At 53.1% G+C, this 13,151-nt stretch overlaps 1 protein-coding gene across 1 annotated transcript in view; it reads right to left on the bottom strand.

Annotated features, from left to right (window-relative positions):
- SETD7 (SET domain containing 7, histone lysine methyltransferase) overlaps window positions 1–8,160 on the bottom strand; it is a 50,806-nt gene extending 42,646 nt beyond the window's left edge. Inside the window, exon 1 of the mRNA XM_025462307.3 lies at window positions 7,918–8,160. Coding sequence (XP_025318092.1) covers window positions 7,918–7,957 — 40 coding nt within the window. The 5' untranslated portion in view covers window positions 7,958–8,160. The remainder of the gene's footprint in view (window positions 1–7,917) is intronic.
- Between the last annotated feature and the right edge of the window lie 4,991 nt (window positions 8,161–13,151).

Raw genomic sequence — 13,151 nt, 5'->3', positions numbered from 1 at the left:
CATAGCAGTGCTCAAATCTGAAGTTAATGCCCTCAAACTCTCCTGCTTACTGCAATGTGACTCGGGTGGCGCCTTCGATCATCTCCTGTAAGGTACGCGGTCTTTGCACTAAGTTTTCTAATGGTAGGAAGTACAACACGACCGTACATCTCATCCACAGGAGCATGTGGGGGACCACTAGCTGGGCGACCTTTGACAACCCTTACTGCGGGGCCCCTGGGTGGCTCAGAGGTTGAGCACCTGCCTCCGGCCCAGGCCGTGACCCGGGGGTCCTGGGATCGAGTCCCGCGTCAGGCTCCCTGCATGGAGCCTGCTTCTCCCTCTGCCTGTGTCTCTGCCTCTCTCTCTCTGTGTCTGTCTCTCATGAATAAATAAGTAAAAATCTTTAAAAAAAAAAAAAAGAAAAGAAAAAGAAAACCCTTACTGCTTGCTGTTTGTTACACTCAAAGAACAAGGGACACAGCCACATCTCTGAAACTGCCATAGTGTTTATACACCTGGTTGTACTAACACATGAACTCAGAGTCCCTCTAAGCCTGAACTAGAGCTTAACCTTGAACCTACTGCTTTCCTTTAGTGCCTTTCAGCTTTGAGTGTTTAGTGATAACCTTGTCGTATACCCTGTACCACGATGTTCAGAGGGGTGATGCTTTAAACGCAGCTAGCAGTATCCGCAGGGCCGTCTAAACAGTGATTTTGAACATCCGCAGCTCTTATTACACTGTGAGCCTTAACTTGCTGGTCCTTCCTGGGTCACAGACTGGTATATTCCACTATTTATATTTACAGTCAACATCTAGGCTTTTGTCATGATCTACATATTTCACAAAACCCAGACGTCACCCCGTTGGTGTCTCCCCAATTATTCCGGTGAGCTAATTTTATGGAGGTGGGTGAGAATGAAGGCAGTAGTTAATCTCCTGGCTTTTTCCTTGGGTTAACAACCTGGGTCATGGATGAAAAAGGTAGGAAAGCATTAAACACGGTGTGCAATGCAGGGACATTAACACTTATGGGACTTCCAGATGGCTCACAGACATAAAAGAGAACACAAGCCATATCACCACAATGAACGCTTTAGTCTCCTAAAATGACTCCTTCTAACAGGATAAAAAAAGAAAAGTCATCCCTTAGACGAGGTTAAGTAAGCGTTATGAAGAACTAAAAAAGCTCTTAATTTGTGTTATTGATTACACAAACATAAAATAACAATGAACAAATACACTGTCTTACTGCTACATCTGACTCTGTATAGAATGAATTACCTAGAATATTACAACAAAACACGACAAATAAATCACAATCGATATGGCTCCTTTCCTCTTAACACAAATTATTTCTACAAAGGGCAGGAAATTAATGGTTAGAAAGCAACTAGGCCATAATTGCTTTCTTCTTCCTCAAAAACTAACTATACATGACATATTCAGTGATACTCAAGTCATATGAAATAATTTGGACAATTATTTTCTAACTATGTACTGACGACATTTCTCTCATTGAAATAAATTACACTTTTTTCTTTTAATAAAAAAACACTCCGTGTAGAGCTAAAAGCTTTCTCTTATGAAATGTTGGGATTAACATTTTTATGAATTTAGTATCTTATTTATTATGATTTAGGTATAACTATCAGAATAATCATGTTAGCCTTACATCGAAGTGTTTACTAATTAGTTGAAAACGTTTTCCCCACAGAAAGCAGTTCACACATTTCAGACTTTAAAAAGTTAATGTTTGATGCAATTTGTTGTTCTACTTTAGATAAAGAGAACGATTATGATAAACATGAGCACTAAGGGGACGGGGTGTGTGTGGGGGAATCCAGTGTAAAGACTGATTTCCACCTTCCCTCATTCACCACAGTCCTGTCCTATTTCAGAATAAAGCCTCACAGGTGCATCCCCATCGGTGGAAAATTAGAGTAAAATCTAAAGTGTCTTGTAACATGCTAAAAGCATTTGAGGGACAGCCCTAATCCCAATGGAGATAAAAGCAAAAACATCAATCCCATTCCATGAAGGATGCTTGTGTCAATGTGTCTTTCAACAGGCCATGAAGAGGCGTCTCATCCCCTTCTGGGTCTCTCGATGAGAGAGGAATAGAGAATGTGAGCCATGTCTTGGGCCACACCGAGTGTTCGGAAAGATGTGGGCCTGTGCTGCTTCCCTCTCCCTCCCTCAGTCTGCAGCAGGACCCTCCTGGTGGCTTCGTGATTCTGTTCTCCTCTCCTCTTTCCAAAAGGAGGACGATGTTATCAATTAATGGGATCAATTAAAAAGGAGCTGGAAATTCAAGGCTGTGATCCTTCGAGAATTCCACCCTGAATCTCTGACAGCCCAGAGTGGTTTTCCTAAGCAGTGGAGCTTTGTGTCTAACACAACCCAAACAATAACAACAACAAAGAGACTTTCAAGAGAAAGAAACACAGGGAAGAGAAGAGACTGGGTTGTTATGCGCTCACGTCTCCTTTCAACATTCACGTGCTTCTAGAGCAAGTCTGGTACAGCTCTTGTTCAAACACCATTTGGATAATAGCATCATGGAATAGTTGTCTGGGCAGGATTAGTCACTTAATGGAGAGGGATGCTGCTACAGAGAGAAGAAAAAAGTGTGCATACCTACTAGGCATCTGGCACTGCTGACGTCCTTTCCTGTGATCTCAACTAGACCTCACAACAATGTCCCACATTCCAAGCTTATTTCCTCATCTGAGGAAGCCCATGCTGTGCACTCAAGAAACACATTAACCACTCTGAATGTGCTAATGAATATCAAAAGCCCCTGCCCCAATTCTTTCCATCTTGTTCTCTCCAGATAAGGGCAAGCTAGCAGCATGCCCTTTCTTCCCTGCTGCTGGTGGAAGCAGGTATTGCCCAAGAGGCAGGCATCTTGGGGACCCAGGAGGAGAAGTAGGAGAAGCCTTTGGAGTTAAGATAGTTCTAAAAAAAAAACAAAACCAAAACCAAAACAAAAACAAACAACCACCAGGAACTTCAATAGCATGTCGTGGGTGCAAATTCCTATCCCTTCCAAGCGTTACCTAACTCAAAAAGAAACCCTAGTCCTCCTCGCTCTGATTGAGGTCACTCTGTAAAATGCTCCAAGTCAGCCAACAGCCGTCAGGGCCAGTTCCCCCTCAACAGAGGTTGAACACCAGACTCAAACAACAGGAAAATTCACTTGAATGACTGTTCTGTGTTGACAATGCTGTCCCAGCTCATGTGCCATCGATCTGTCCACAACATGATTTTAAGTATCTACAGAGATTAGAGAAAAAAAGGTAACAGTCTCATAGCTTTACTTTTTCACTTTGTGCTAAGGATCATTATCTACTGAACAGACAGAAAGTTAACATTTCCCAATCCAGTTACCTCTGAGCTTTTTTCCTGACCTGATGAGAGCCAGGCCTGTATTCTGTGCGGTGATGGTACATCTCAGCAAAGGAAACTCCCTCCCTCTGGGTCAGACACCTGGCTGCTTACAGCCTCAGGCTTACCCACAGGAGATCTGAGAGTAGGGCGTGTGTGTGCACATGCACGTGTGTGTGTGTGTGTGCGTATGTGTGTAGCGTGTTTCCTTCACAACAAGAGTTATGGCCTCAGGCTTACCTACAGGAGATCTGAGAGTAGGGCGTGTGTGCACGTGTGCGTGCACGTGTGTGCATGTGTGTGTGTGTAGTGTGTTTCCTTCACAACAAGAGACCCTTTCACATGCCTTGTTGATTCTGTAGAATAGAACTGCTTTTAAAAAGTACTACTAACAACAACAACAAAAAAAGTACTACTAACAAAAGGCAAACTTACTCTCTTCAGTGCAAGGAACATGCCCTCATGATGATGCACTTACACTGGTGGTTAAAAACATAATTTGATTTTTGAGGGTAGTTCTTTGTCAGAGCTCAACTATTAGTTGTGAGGGTCAGAATTTGACCGCGTGGGCATGGGGAGGGGTGCTATCAGTGCACTTAGCACCTATTTGTCCTAAGTGCAGAGCACCAGCCAGCCTTATTAGAGATGGGCAGGATAAGATATTAGGGGGACTTAAAAAAATATTTTTTAAAGATTTTATTTATTTATTTATTCATGAGACACACACACACAGAAAGAGAGAGAGAGAGAGAGAGAGAGAGAGAGGCAGAGACACAGGCAGAGGGAGAAGCAGGCCCCACGCAGGGAGCCCGACATGGGACTCGATCCCAGGCCTCCAGGATCATGTCCTGAGCCAAAGGTGGTGCTAAACCGCTGAGCCACCCAGGCTGCCCTAAAATTATTTTTAATATTTTGAGGAGGTTGGGGTAGCGGAACACTGATTTGCTTGTTTTCGTTCTGGCTCCTTTTGTTCTGGAAATTCTGATACTTCCTCTCTTTGAGTATTCTTCCTCAGTGGCTGCTGTTTTTCCAAGCCTTTCCGTTTTGTCCTGCCCGCTTAACCACGGATCTGGATTCCTTCAAAGAACCTTCTAGGTGATCCCTTCTCCTGCTCACCATTGCTGGTTCATCCTCCCAGAGCAGAGCTCTGATCCTGTCATTTCCAGCTCTACAGGGCCGCTGTGGCCTTCCATCGCTTTCAGCACACAATCCTCTTTTTCAGCCAGTGACACAGGCTCTTGCCCTGTCTTATCGTCCACTTTTCTCCTAGGCCCTGTTACCGCAGAGCCAAAGGACTAGCAACCAGATGCGCCTCCCTAACTACCGGGTGCCAACCTGGTCACTCCCCGAGGTCCCCTCTCAACTAGAATCAACTCCGCACCACCTCTTCTGGGAAATCTGCCCCCATCTATTTCCCCAGGCTAGAAATAATTTTTTACTTCCTCTCACCCGGCACAGTTCAACTGTTTGGATATGATACACTTATTTAAAATTATATTAGGGGCCACACTGTATTCATCTTTGTTATCTATGGGTAGTCAAAGAAATAAATCTAGCAATAAACACCACTTCCTACCGAACCAATAAGCCTGGGAGAGATTTTAAGAAGCCACAGCAGGATCTCAGGTGGCTTTCTCGGGCCCTCTGAGGCCTGGGGCCTGCTGTCTTCCGGGCCCAGCCAGCGGGAGTAAACAGATCCTCCCTCCACCGCCCACCTCCCCTCGGGATCCATGGCTCAGAGGCGAGAACCTCACCCAGGCCACAGTTCTACCCTGACACAGAACCAGCACTGAAGCTCTAGACCTGCAGAGTCCAACTTCTTCTCCAGGGTAAATTGTTAAGGAGGAAGAAAAAGAGGAAAAAGGGTGTCTGTTGGAGAGGCTGCAAGTTGGATTCTCTTTCCCCAAATACATTCCTCTGAAAGTCAGTCACTGAACTCTGTCAGAACCGAGCTCTGGAGTGATACAGAGTGACATCATACTGAACCGTTGCTTCCAAACTCAGTTACCAAGGACTTTGTCTATTTGACTGACTCATTAAAAATAAAAAAAATATGGGAATCTCTGGGTGGCTCAGTGGTTTAGCGCCCGCCTTTGGCCCAGGGCCGATCCTGGAGCCCCAGGATTGAGTCCTGCATTGGGCTCCTGGCGTGGAGCCTGCTTCTCTCCCTCTGCCTATGTCTCTGCCTCTCTCTCTCTCTCTATGTCTATCATGAATAAATAAATACATAAATCTTTCAAAAAATAAAAATAAAAAAATAAAAATAAAAAAAATAGGAAAAATGTAGAGAGACAGGTAGGGTGGAGCGAGGTTCTGGAGGGCTAAGCCTGTCTCCTACCTCGAGGAGTGTCCCTGAGTTCATTCTTAACTCTTCTGTGCCTCAGTTTCCTCCTCTGTAAAATCAGGCCAATAGCAGTGCCCTGTCTCATAAGACTGAGTGGATAATGTGTGTGTGTGTGAAGCATTGGGCGTAGAGCCTGAACACAAGAACTACACAACTAGAGCAGCGATGGTAACAACAGCGAAGACAGTTGAACTGCGGAGGCCAGAGGCTCTGTTTACGGAGAGAGGCAGGGGACCCTTCAACACCAAGATGTTCACACTAGCCTTTTACCAGCCTCCCAGGCACTTGGGAGGTGATAAGTAAAGACTGCCACAGATGACACTACAAAGGCCCACACTGGTTGGAGAAAAGCCCACTGGTACACTTCACCTCGTGTGCACACACACGCTCCAGGCACGGAGTTTGGGCCTTGGATGCTTGTAAGGACTCTACAGATTCTGCGCTACACTAATTGTTTACTGTCAGGTACAACCGAGTGACAAGTGTCCTGGATTGTCCCAAACACTTGAGGCTTAACCTAGTTGTTCCAGCAGCAGTACTAGCAATGACCCCTCTCACTCGCAAGCATATTCTGATTTGGGACGATAGTATACACGGCTCGGCCTACCGAGCAGATGCCTCCTTGTTTGTGTAAAGAACTACCCAGCGGACGACCTCGACAACAGCAGATGCAGGTCTCCAGCTGCCTATTCACGTTCTGCAAGGAATCCGGGGGCCGTGGACAACTTGGGCCTTGTATTTCTCAACAGCTTCAAAAAAGAACTGTGGTCTAACCTGGGGAGCGCCGCCCGTGATCAAGGGCTTGCACTGAATTTTTTACAAATAAAAGTAAACTCTGAGAACAGGCTCTAAGAATTTGAAAAGAGGACATTTTACATTTTTCACTGACCTCTTCATAACATGAAAGAACAACAGGTCAATCATTTCAATCAAACCAAGGCTTCCAACAGACCCTCTCCGTCAATGTCTCCATAAACCCCCAAGGTCGGCTTTAACTCCTGGAGAGTTTTGTGAATTCACAACATTGTGAAAATAAAACAACAACTGTCTGAAGCCGGGTAAAGAAATAAGTTATAGCAGTTACATCAGGATGGGCATCTTTCAGAGAACTCGGAATCATAATTATCATACTTAATCTCACCGTAAGACCTCGAGATCACCGCAAAAGGGGTCAATCATGCTTTGTGAAACCATAAAAATCGATTTCTTCTCCCAAGGCAGCGACGACTCGGTGCCCTTATGCGTTCGTAGTACAGCGCTGCCACTTTATTGTCCTGGGCCCTCTGGCACAACTCGGGCACACGAATGAGAGGCCAGATTGCACCCAAAGCTTCACCTTATCTGCTTGGTCGCTTGGGTGTAAAACATCCCGGGATCCCGGGGCGCCGCTGCCCGTCTGGGGTGGGGGTGGGGGTGGGGATCAGGGAGGGGGACGCGCTATGGCGAGGGTTTCCCAGGGCTCGCTGCTGCAAAAGCTGCTACAAACAGCTACATTGTATAACGTCCCCACCTCGCTTTTTGGAACTAGCAGGGGGAGAGGGGGGAAAAAAAAAGAGGTGGAGAAAGTCAGCAAAACAAAGTGGCGAGGAGCGTCGGGGGAGGGGCGCCGGAGGGGAAGGGGCGGAAAGGGCGGCCCCGCGGCGGGGGATCCGGAAAGTTAAGTGTCACCGGGCGGCCTGGGTCGGGCCTGCACCGCGCGGCGGGGGCGGGGGCGGCGGCGGGGGCGGGGGCGGGGGCGCGTGCAGGCCCGGGCATGGGGGCGCGCCCCGCCGCCTGCAGGGGGCCCGGCGCCCCGGGGAGCGCGGCTGCCACGTGCCCGGCTCGGCCCGAGCGCTGCGCCGGGGGCCGCCCGGAGGGAGGCGCGCCCCGGGGCGGCCGCGGTCACCGCAGGTCGCGGCGGCGGGCGGAAGCCGAGGGCTCGGGCCGCCCAAGCTGCGGGGAGGGGGGCGGGGATGCTCCTGCGCGGCGCCACCTGCCCCGACCCCGGGGAGGCCGCGCACGGGGCGCGGGCAGGTTCGCCAGCCCGAGGGCGCACGCAGGGGCCCGGGCCGCGGCGGCCGTGTCCCCCCTCCCCCCCTGCCCCCCTCCCCGCCCCGGGGCCCCGAGCCCGGCCTGCGCCTCGCCCGGCGGTGCGCGCTCCCGGCGGCTGCCCGGGGCCGGGGCCGGGGCCGGGGCCGGGGCCGGGGCCGGGGCCTCGCGTACCTTCCACCGCCTCCTCCACCATCTCGTCGTCGCTGTCCATGGCGCCTGCGGGCCGTGCCCAGCTCCGGGCCGCGCGCCGCCTCCCGTCCGAGCCGGTGCTGCCGGCGGCGGAGCGAGCGCTGGGGCTGAGCCCGGCGACTTCGGGGGAGGAGGAGGAGGAGGAGGAGGAAGAGGAGGGGCGGTCGGGCGGGCGCGCTGCCTCCCCCTACAGCCCTGGCAGGCGCTCGGCCCGAAGCCGCTGCGGCAGCGCCACCCCCCCCCGGCCCAGCCCCCGAGGCCCCGGGGCCGCCGCCGCCGCCGCCGCCGCCACTTTCCCGGCGAGGCGCCCTCTTTGTTAGGGAGCCGCCGGCCGCTGACATCACCCCAGCCGCAGCCCGAGCCCGAGCCCCAGCCCCAGCCCCAGCCCCAGCCCCAGCCCGAGCCGGAGCGCGCCCCCCGCCGCTGACTGACGGCTCCCCGGCCCTCCCCGGCCCTCCCCGGCCCTTCCCCGGACTGCGGCTCCCGGGCCCGCCCGACCCCCGCCCGACCCCCGCCCTCCCTTCGCTTCTGCTGGGGGCTGCGCTCGAGCGCGCCTCGGGGGGCCGGGACCGCGGGGACCGCCGTGACCGGGGGGGGGGGAGGGGGACCCAGGACCCCGACCTCCAGCTGTGCGGGGGCCTCTGGGGGACCCGGGACCGCCGTGACCCGGGGGGGGGGGAGGGACCCAGGACCCCGACCTCCAGCTGTGCGGGGGCAGCTCAGAGGACCCCCAGGTGACCGTCCTCGGGAGGAGACCCAGGACCCCGACCTCCAGCTGTGCGGGGGCAGCTCAGAGGACCCCCAGGTGACCGTCCTCGGGAGGAGACCCAGGACCCCGACCTCCAGCTGTGCGGAGGCCTCTGGGGGACCCCCGGGTGACCGTCCTCGGGGGGGGGGGGACCCAGGACCCCGACCTCCAGCTGTGCGGGGGCAGCTCAGGGACCCGGGGACCGCAGCGACGGGGGGGGGACCCAGATCCCCGACCTCCAGCTGTGCGGGGGCAGCTCAGGGGACCCCCGGGTGGCCGTCCTCAGGGGGGGCCCAGGACCCCCGACCTCCAGCTGTGCGGGGGCATCTCGGGGGACCCCCGGGTGACCGTCCTCGGGGGGGGGGACCCAGGACCCCGACCTCCAGCTGTGCGGGGGCAGCTTGGAAGCCCGCGGCGCCCCGCCCCCCGCCCCGCCTCGGGTCGGCCTCGGATAAGCAGGGCAGCGGCCCCGACCCGGCCTCGACGTCCTCCCGCCCCGCTCCACCCCGTTTGCCACCCGGAGCTGCACGGGGGCGGCACGCAGGTGCCCAGGTGTCCCTGCGTCGCCGCATCGCATCCCTGAGCAGGTCTCCCGGACGCGAGGGGGCGGGGCGGGGGTGGGGTGGGGGGACCTCCAGCCGGGTTCCGCCGGGCCGGGGCTCCCACCCTCCTCGGGACTGTCAGGCGGCTCGGGTGATGCAGAAACTCAGCAAATCCAAATGGCAGCGGGCCCGTTACCAGGCAGGAGAAGCCGCTTGGAAGGCCCGGCAGGTGCCTCGTGGCCGCGGTGCCCTAATGGCAGAGGAGCCAGCAGCGGGGGTCCCCGGGAGGCACCCTCCTGCCGGCACCACCCCCCCCACCTGTGATGCCCCGGCGGTCCCCTTGTTCCTCCAAGTGCCAGGGCGCTGCATAGACGCGGGCTCTTCAAGTGCAGAAAATCTCGGGGCGCCCAGCTCGGCCCAGCCACTTGGAGTCCTTGTGGCAGTGCCTCTTACAGGTGGCGGTAAAGGGCGGCTGTAAATAGCTGGTTAAATGGATGCAAATGCACACAATGTACCGTGGAATTACAGGGTGCTGCCATGGGCATCTGCCAAGAACAGCTACTGCACGGGAGGAGGGGGCAGGAGCGAGCAAAGAAAGTCGTTCCATTTTGTTTTCAGAACAACCAGCGAGACTTTGGGGATTTCGGAGTACTTCCAGCACCCCGGCGACCACGCCTTGTTTTTGGCTTGGTGCTTAAAATGCTAAATATTTTTTATGGAGTATTGTGAGTTTCTTCTTCAATTCAGTTTTCCCTTGGCGGAAAAGAGAACAATGTTAGGGACACTTGTCCCATGCACTGGCCGGGAATTTCAATCCCTTTGGGCTGTTTTACAAACAGAGGGAAGGGCCCTGGACCAGGAGTTAGGGACACTTGGGGGTCCTCGTGCTGCTGACCTGCAGAGGGGCCCTGGGAGGCCCCCCCTTGCCAGCCTGAGTTCGGGCTGCAGGAGATTAGAGGCTTAGGCTAGTCCGGTATAAGGCTGCTCAGGCCTAGGCTAGACCAGTCTGAGATCCCCAGCTTAGGCCAAACCCCTCGGAGGTCCCTTGGCTTAGGCTAGGCGGCTTTGAGTCCCTCCTACTCAGGCTCTACAGGTGTGAGGTCCCTCCAGTGTAGTCTAGACCGCTCAGAGGTCTGCCAGCCTCGGCTTGACCCTTCTGAGGTCCACCACCACCCCAAGCAAAACTGTCCCCACCCCACCCCCTACCCCCCCACTGCTGACGCTAGATTACTCTGAGTTCCCCTGGCTTAGAATACACGTTTCTGAAGTCTTCTGGCTCAAGTTTAACCTCCTTAAAGTCCTGCAGTGTAGATACCTAAGCCTTAATGCTACGTCGAGAAGGTGTTCCTGCAGTGGAAGATGAAAGAGCCGCTTAGGGTTACATCATTTTCAAACATGAACCACAGAAAGAGGATTTTATTTCTGTTCTTTTTTTTTTTTTTTTTAAAGTATCAGGTACTGAACTTGGTCACTCACTGGTTTTGAGTTATATTTTTTTCTTGTGTTTTGTCTTTTTTAAACATATCATCTCCCCCCTTTCATATTATATTGGTGCACAAAAACACACCAGCTACGCATCTTCTTCCCCAGTTTCCAGTTTGCCAGGGGGCAGAAAAAGATGCTGAAAACTAAAGGAAGCAGAAACAATTTATTCCTTTACTTGAAGAGAGCTAAAGCTGGAGAAAAGTAGTTGGAAGAAATCGCCCATCACAACCCCCGGGGGGAACCACAGACCTTAAGTCTATGGCGGGCGGGTATGTGGGCCTCGGGAGGAATCATGTCACAAGTGTCCTGTCCCTAACTTTAGGTTCAGAGGAGGATGTCCAGTTTCCCTGGGGCTGTGAGGTTGGTCCCCGCCTGTACTGCTCACCCAAGCTGTCGAGTGCTCACTTTCCACCTGCTACTTTGAAGGAACCCCGCACATGGCCCCCATCGCTGAAGTGGGCCTCCTCTGGCCTACAAGGGTTGGGGCGTGGCGAGGGGAGCAGCAGGGTCTTCTGATCAGAATGGGCAGTAGGGAGTGAAAGCTTCCTGAGAACCTTCCTCGGATTTGCACGTGAAGCAGGCAGCAGATGGGACACAGCCCCAGGCCCCTTCCCCTACCATTCATCCCTGTTGGCTCTGGCCCCAAAGTTTAGGCAAAATTGCTTTTGTGGTTCCCTTAAGACACATTTACATTTTTACAAATCAGTCTCTGTATGTTTTTGATTGTCTTCTCTAGACTGCTGCTTTTTTTTTTTTTTTTGTAGCTTCAGAGCCCAACACAGTGCCTGGTACAGAGGGAAGGTTAAGCATTGTCCGTGATGATTTTGCAGAGAGGAATATTTTGTTTTATATAAACAGCACTGAGTCTCACAGACTGGATCGTCTTCCTGTGTTTTGGCAAAGTGCTTTGTTTTAGCTCAAGTCTGAAGAGCGATTTTGAGTTGTTCTACTTTCCCACATCTACTGGCCTCAAATCTGCTTCCATCGCATTCTTTCCCACAGTTTCCTTCATTGAGAGCTCATTTCATAAACCCTTTTTGCACTTGGCTCCCCGCCATTCTCCTCTGTCGTACTCTGTCCCCACCAATGTGGTCACGGGCTAGAAAATCAATAAAGCTCTTAATCAGCATGTGCAGCGGCTGCAGCACTGCGGCCCAGCTCCTAACTCAGCAGATCCAGGAGCACCGCGGCGGGCCCCACCAGGAGGAGGGGGCTGCACGGGATCCCCGACGGTGGCCGGGCCGGGGTGGGGGAGCTTCCGTGCTCCCACAGACACGGGACTTTGCTAAACCACTAGATCTTGCTTCCTTTGCATCCAAGGATATACCCTTCTCACCAGTCTCAGCCTGGGAAACGTAAGTCCCTCTTCCGCTGCGGCAAGCAGTCACCATACTCAGTTATCTTATTCATTTTACTGTCCCTGTCATTCCCTAGAGAAGGCTGGTGCTTCCTTATAAGACTCATAGAACTCTGGCAATAAAGATATTTTTCTAGGCGTCGTGTATTTTGTGCACCTTCCTCCAGGTAGGGGCGACAGTCCTGTCGGTTCATCGCTGTGCACTAAATGAATTGGATGTGGCGCTCGTGCAGGATTCACTAGTGCTGGCAAGGGACCCCTGGCTGGTGACTGCAGGGTGACTGATCTCTCATCCTGCCCTGCTGGTAGGTCTGGAGGGGCCCAGCTGGTCTTCTGAGCCTCCAAAATCCTGGCAGGCAGGAATGTCTCAGGTGTCCTGCTGGAACCTGGGCTGGTATCCTGGCTCTTTGCTTATACTGCCAACAGGGAGGTGAGAGCAGAAGGGGCGAAGGAACTCTTAAATAATCATCAAGTCTCATCTTGGCACTGCTAACCCCTTAACAAGACTTTTTCCCACCAAGTCCACGAACGTGATTGAATTTCCACCCCATTTGTTTTGTATCCTTCAAGAGCTAGCCCTGCGACGGGGCAGTTAAGCTTTCTGGACCTTAGTTTTTCCATCTGTAAGTGGGCTCTAAAAATTCTTTTCCTGGGAAGAGTGAAATAGAGCACGAAGAGCCCCAGGGACATGCACAGAAAAGGGGAAAGGGAAGAAGCCAGGGCAACTCTAACAAATGGAATGGTTAAGACCCAAGTCATCTCAACTTAATGGGACTGGGATCTGCGGGGTAGGGAGAGAGAGAGAGAGAGAGAGAGAGAGAGAGAGAGAGAGAGAGCTTTATCTTATTCTAGGAAGAGAGGCATGGGCCTTTCAGGAGCATCAAGGTGCTTGGATCCTGAATTACTGAGTCACTAATCAAGTGGCTGTGTTAGTGACAACTGCAGAAGCTGGAGGGAGGGGTGGGGAGAGGAGCTGGGAGAGGGTGTGGGGGAGGAGATGTGCAGGAAAAGGAAGCATTTACAGCGCGGGGTGTGCAGCGGAGGGCCACCAGGTACATCCGGGGCACCAAGTAAAGGTTCGGGG

The sequence above is a fragment of the Canis lupus genome, chromosome 19 (genome assembly GCF_003254725.2).
Source record: "Canis lupus dingo isolate Sandy chromosome 19, ASM325472v2, whole genome shotgun sequence".
NCBI classification, from domain to species: domain Eukaryota; kingdom Metazoa; phylum Chordata; class Mammalia; order Carnivora; family Canidae; genus Canis; species Canis lupus.
Note: the sequence above shows the minus strand (reverse complement) of the source record. Positions and strands in the feature narration are given on the sequence as shown.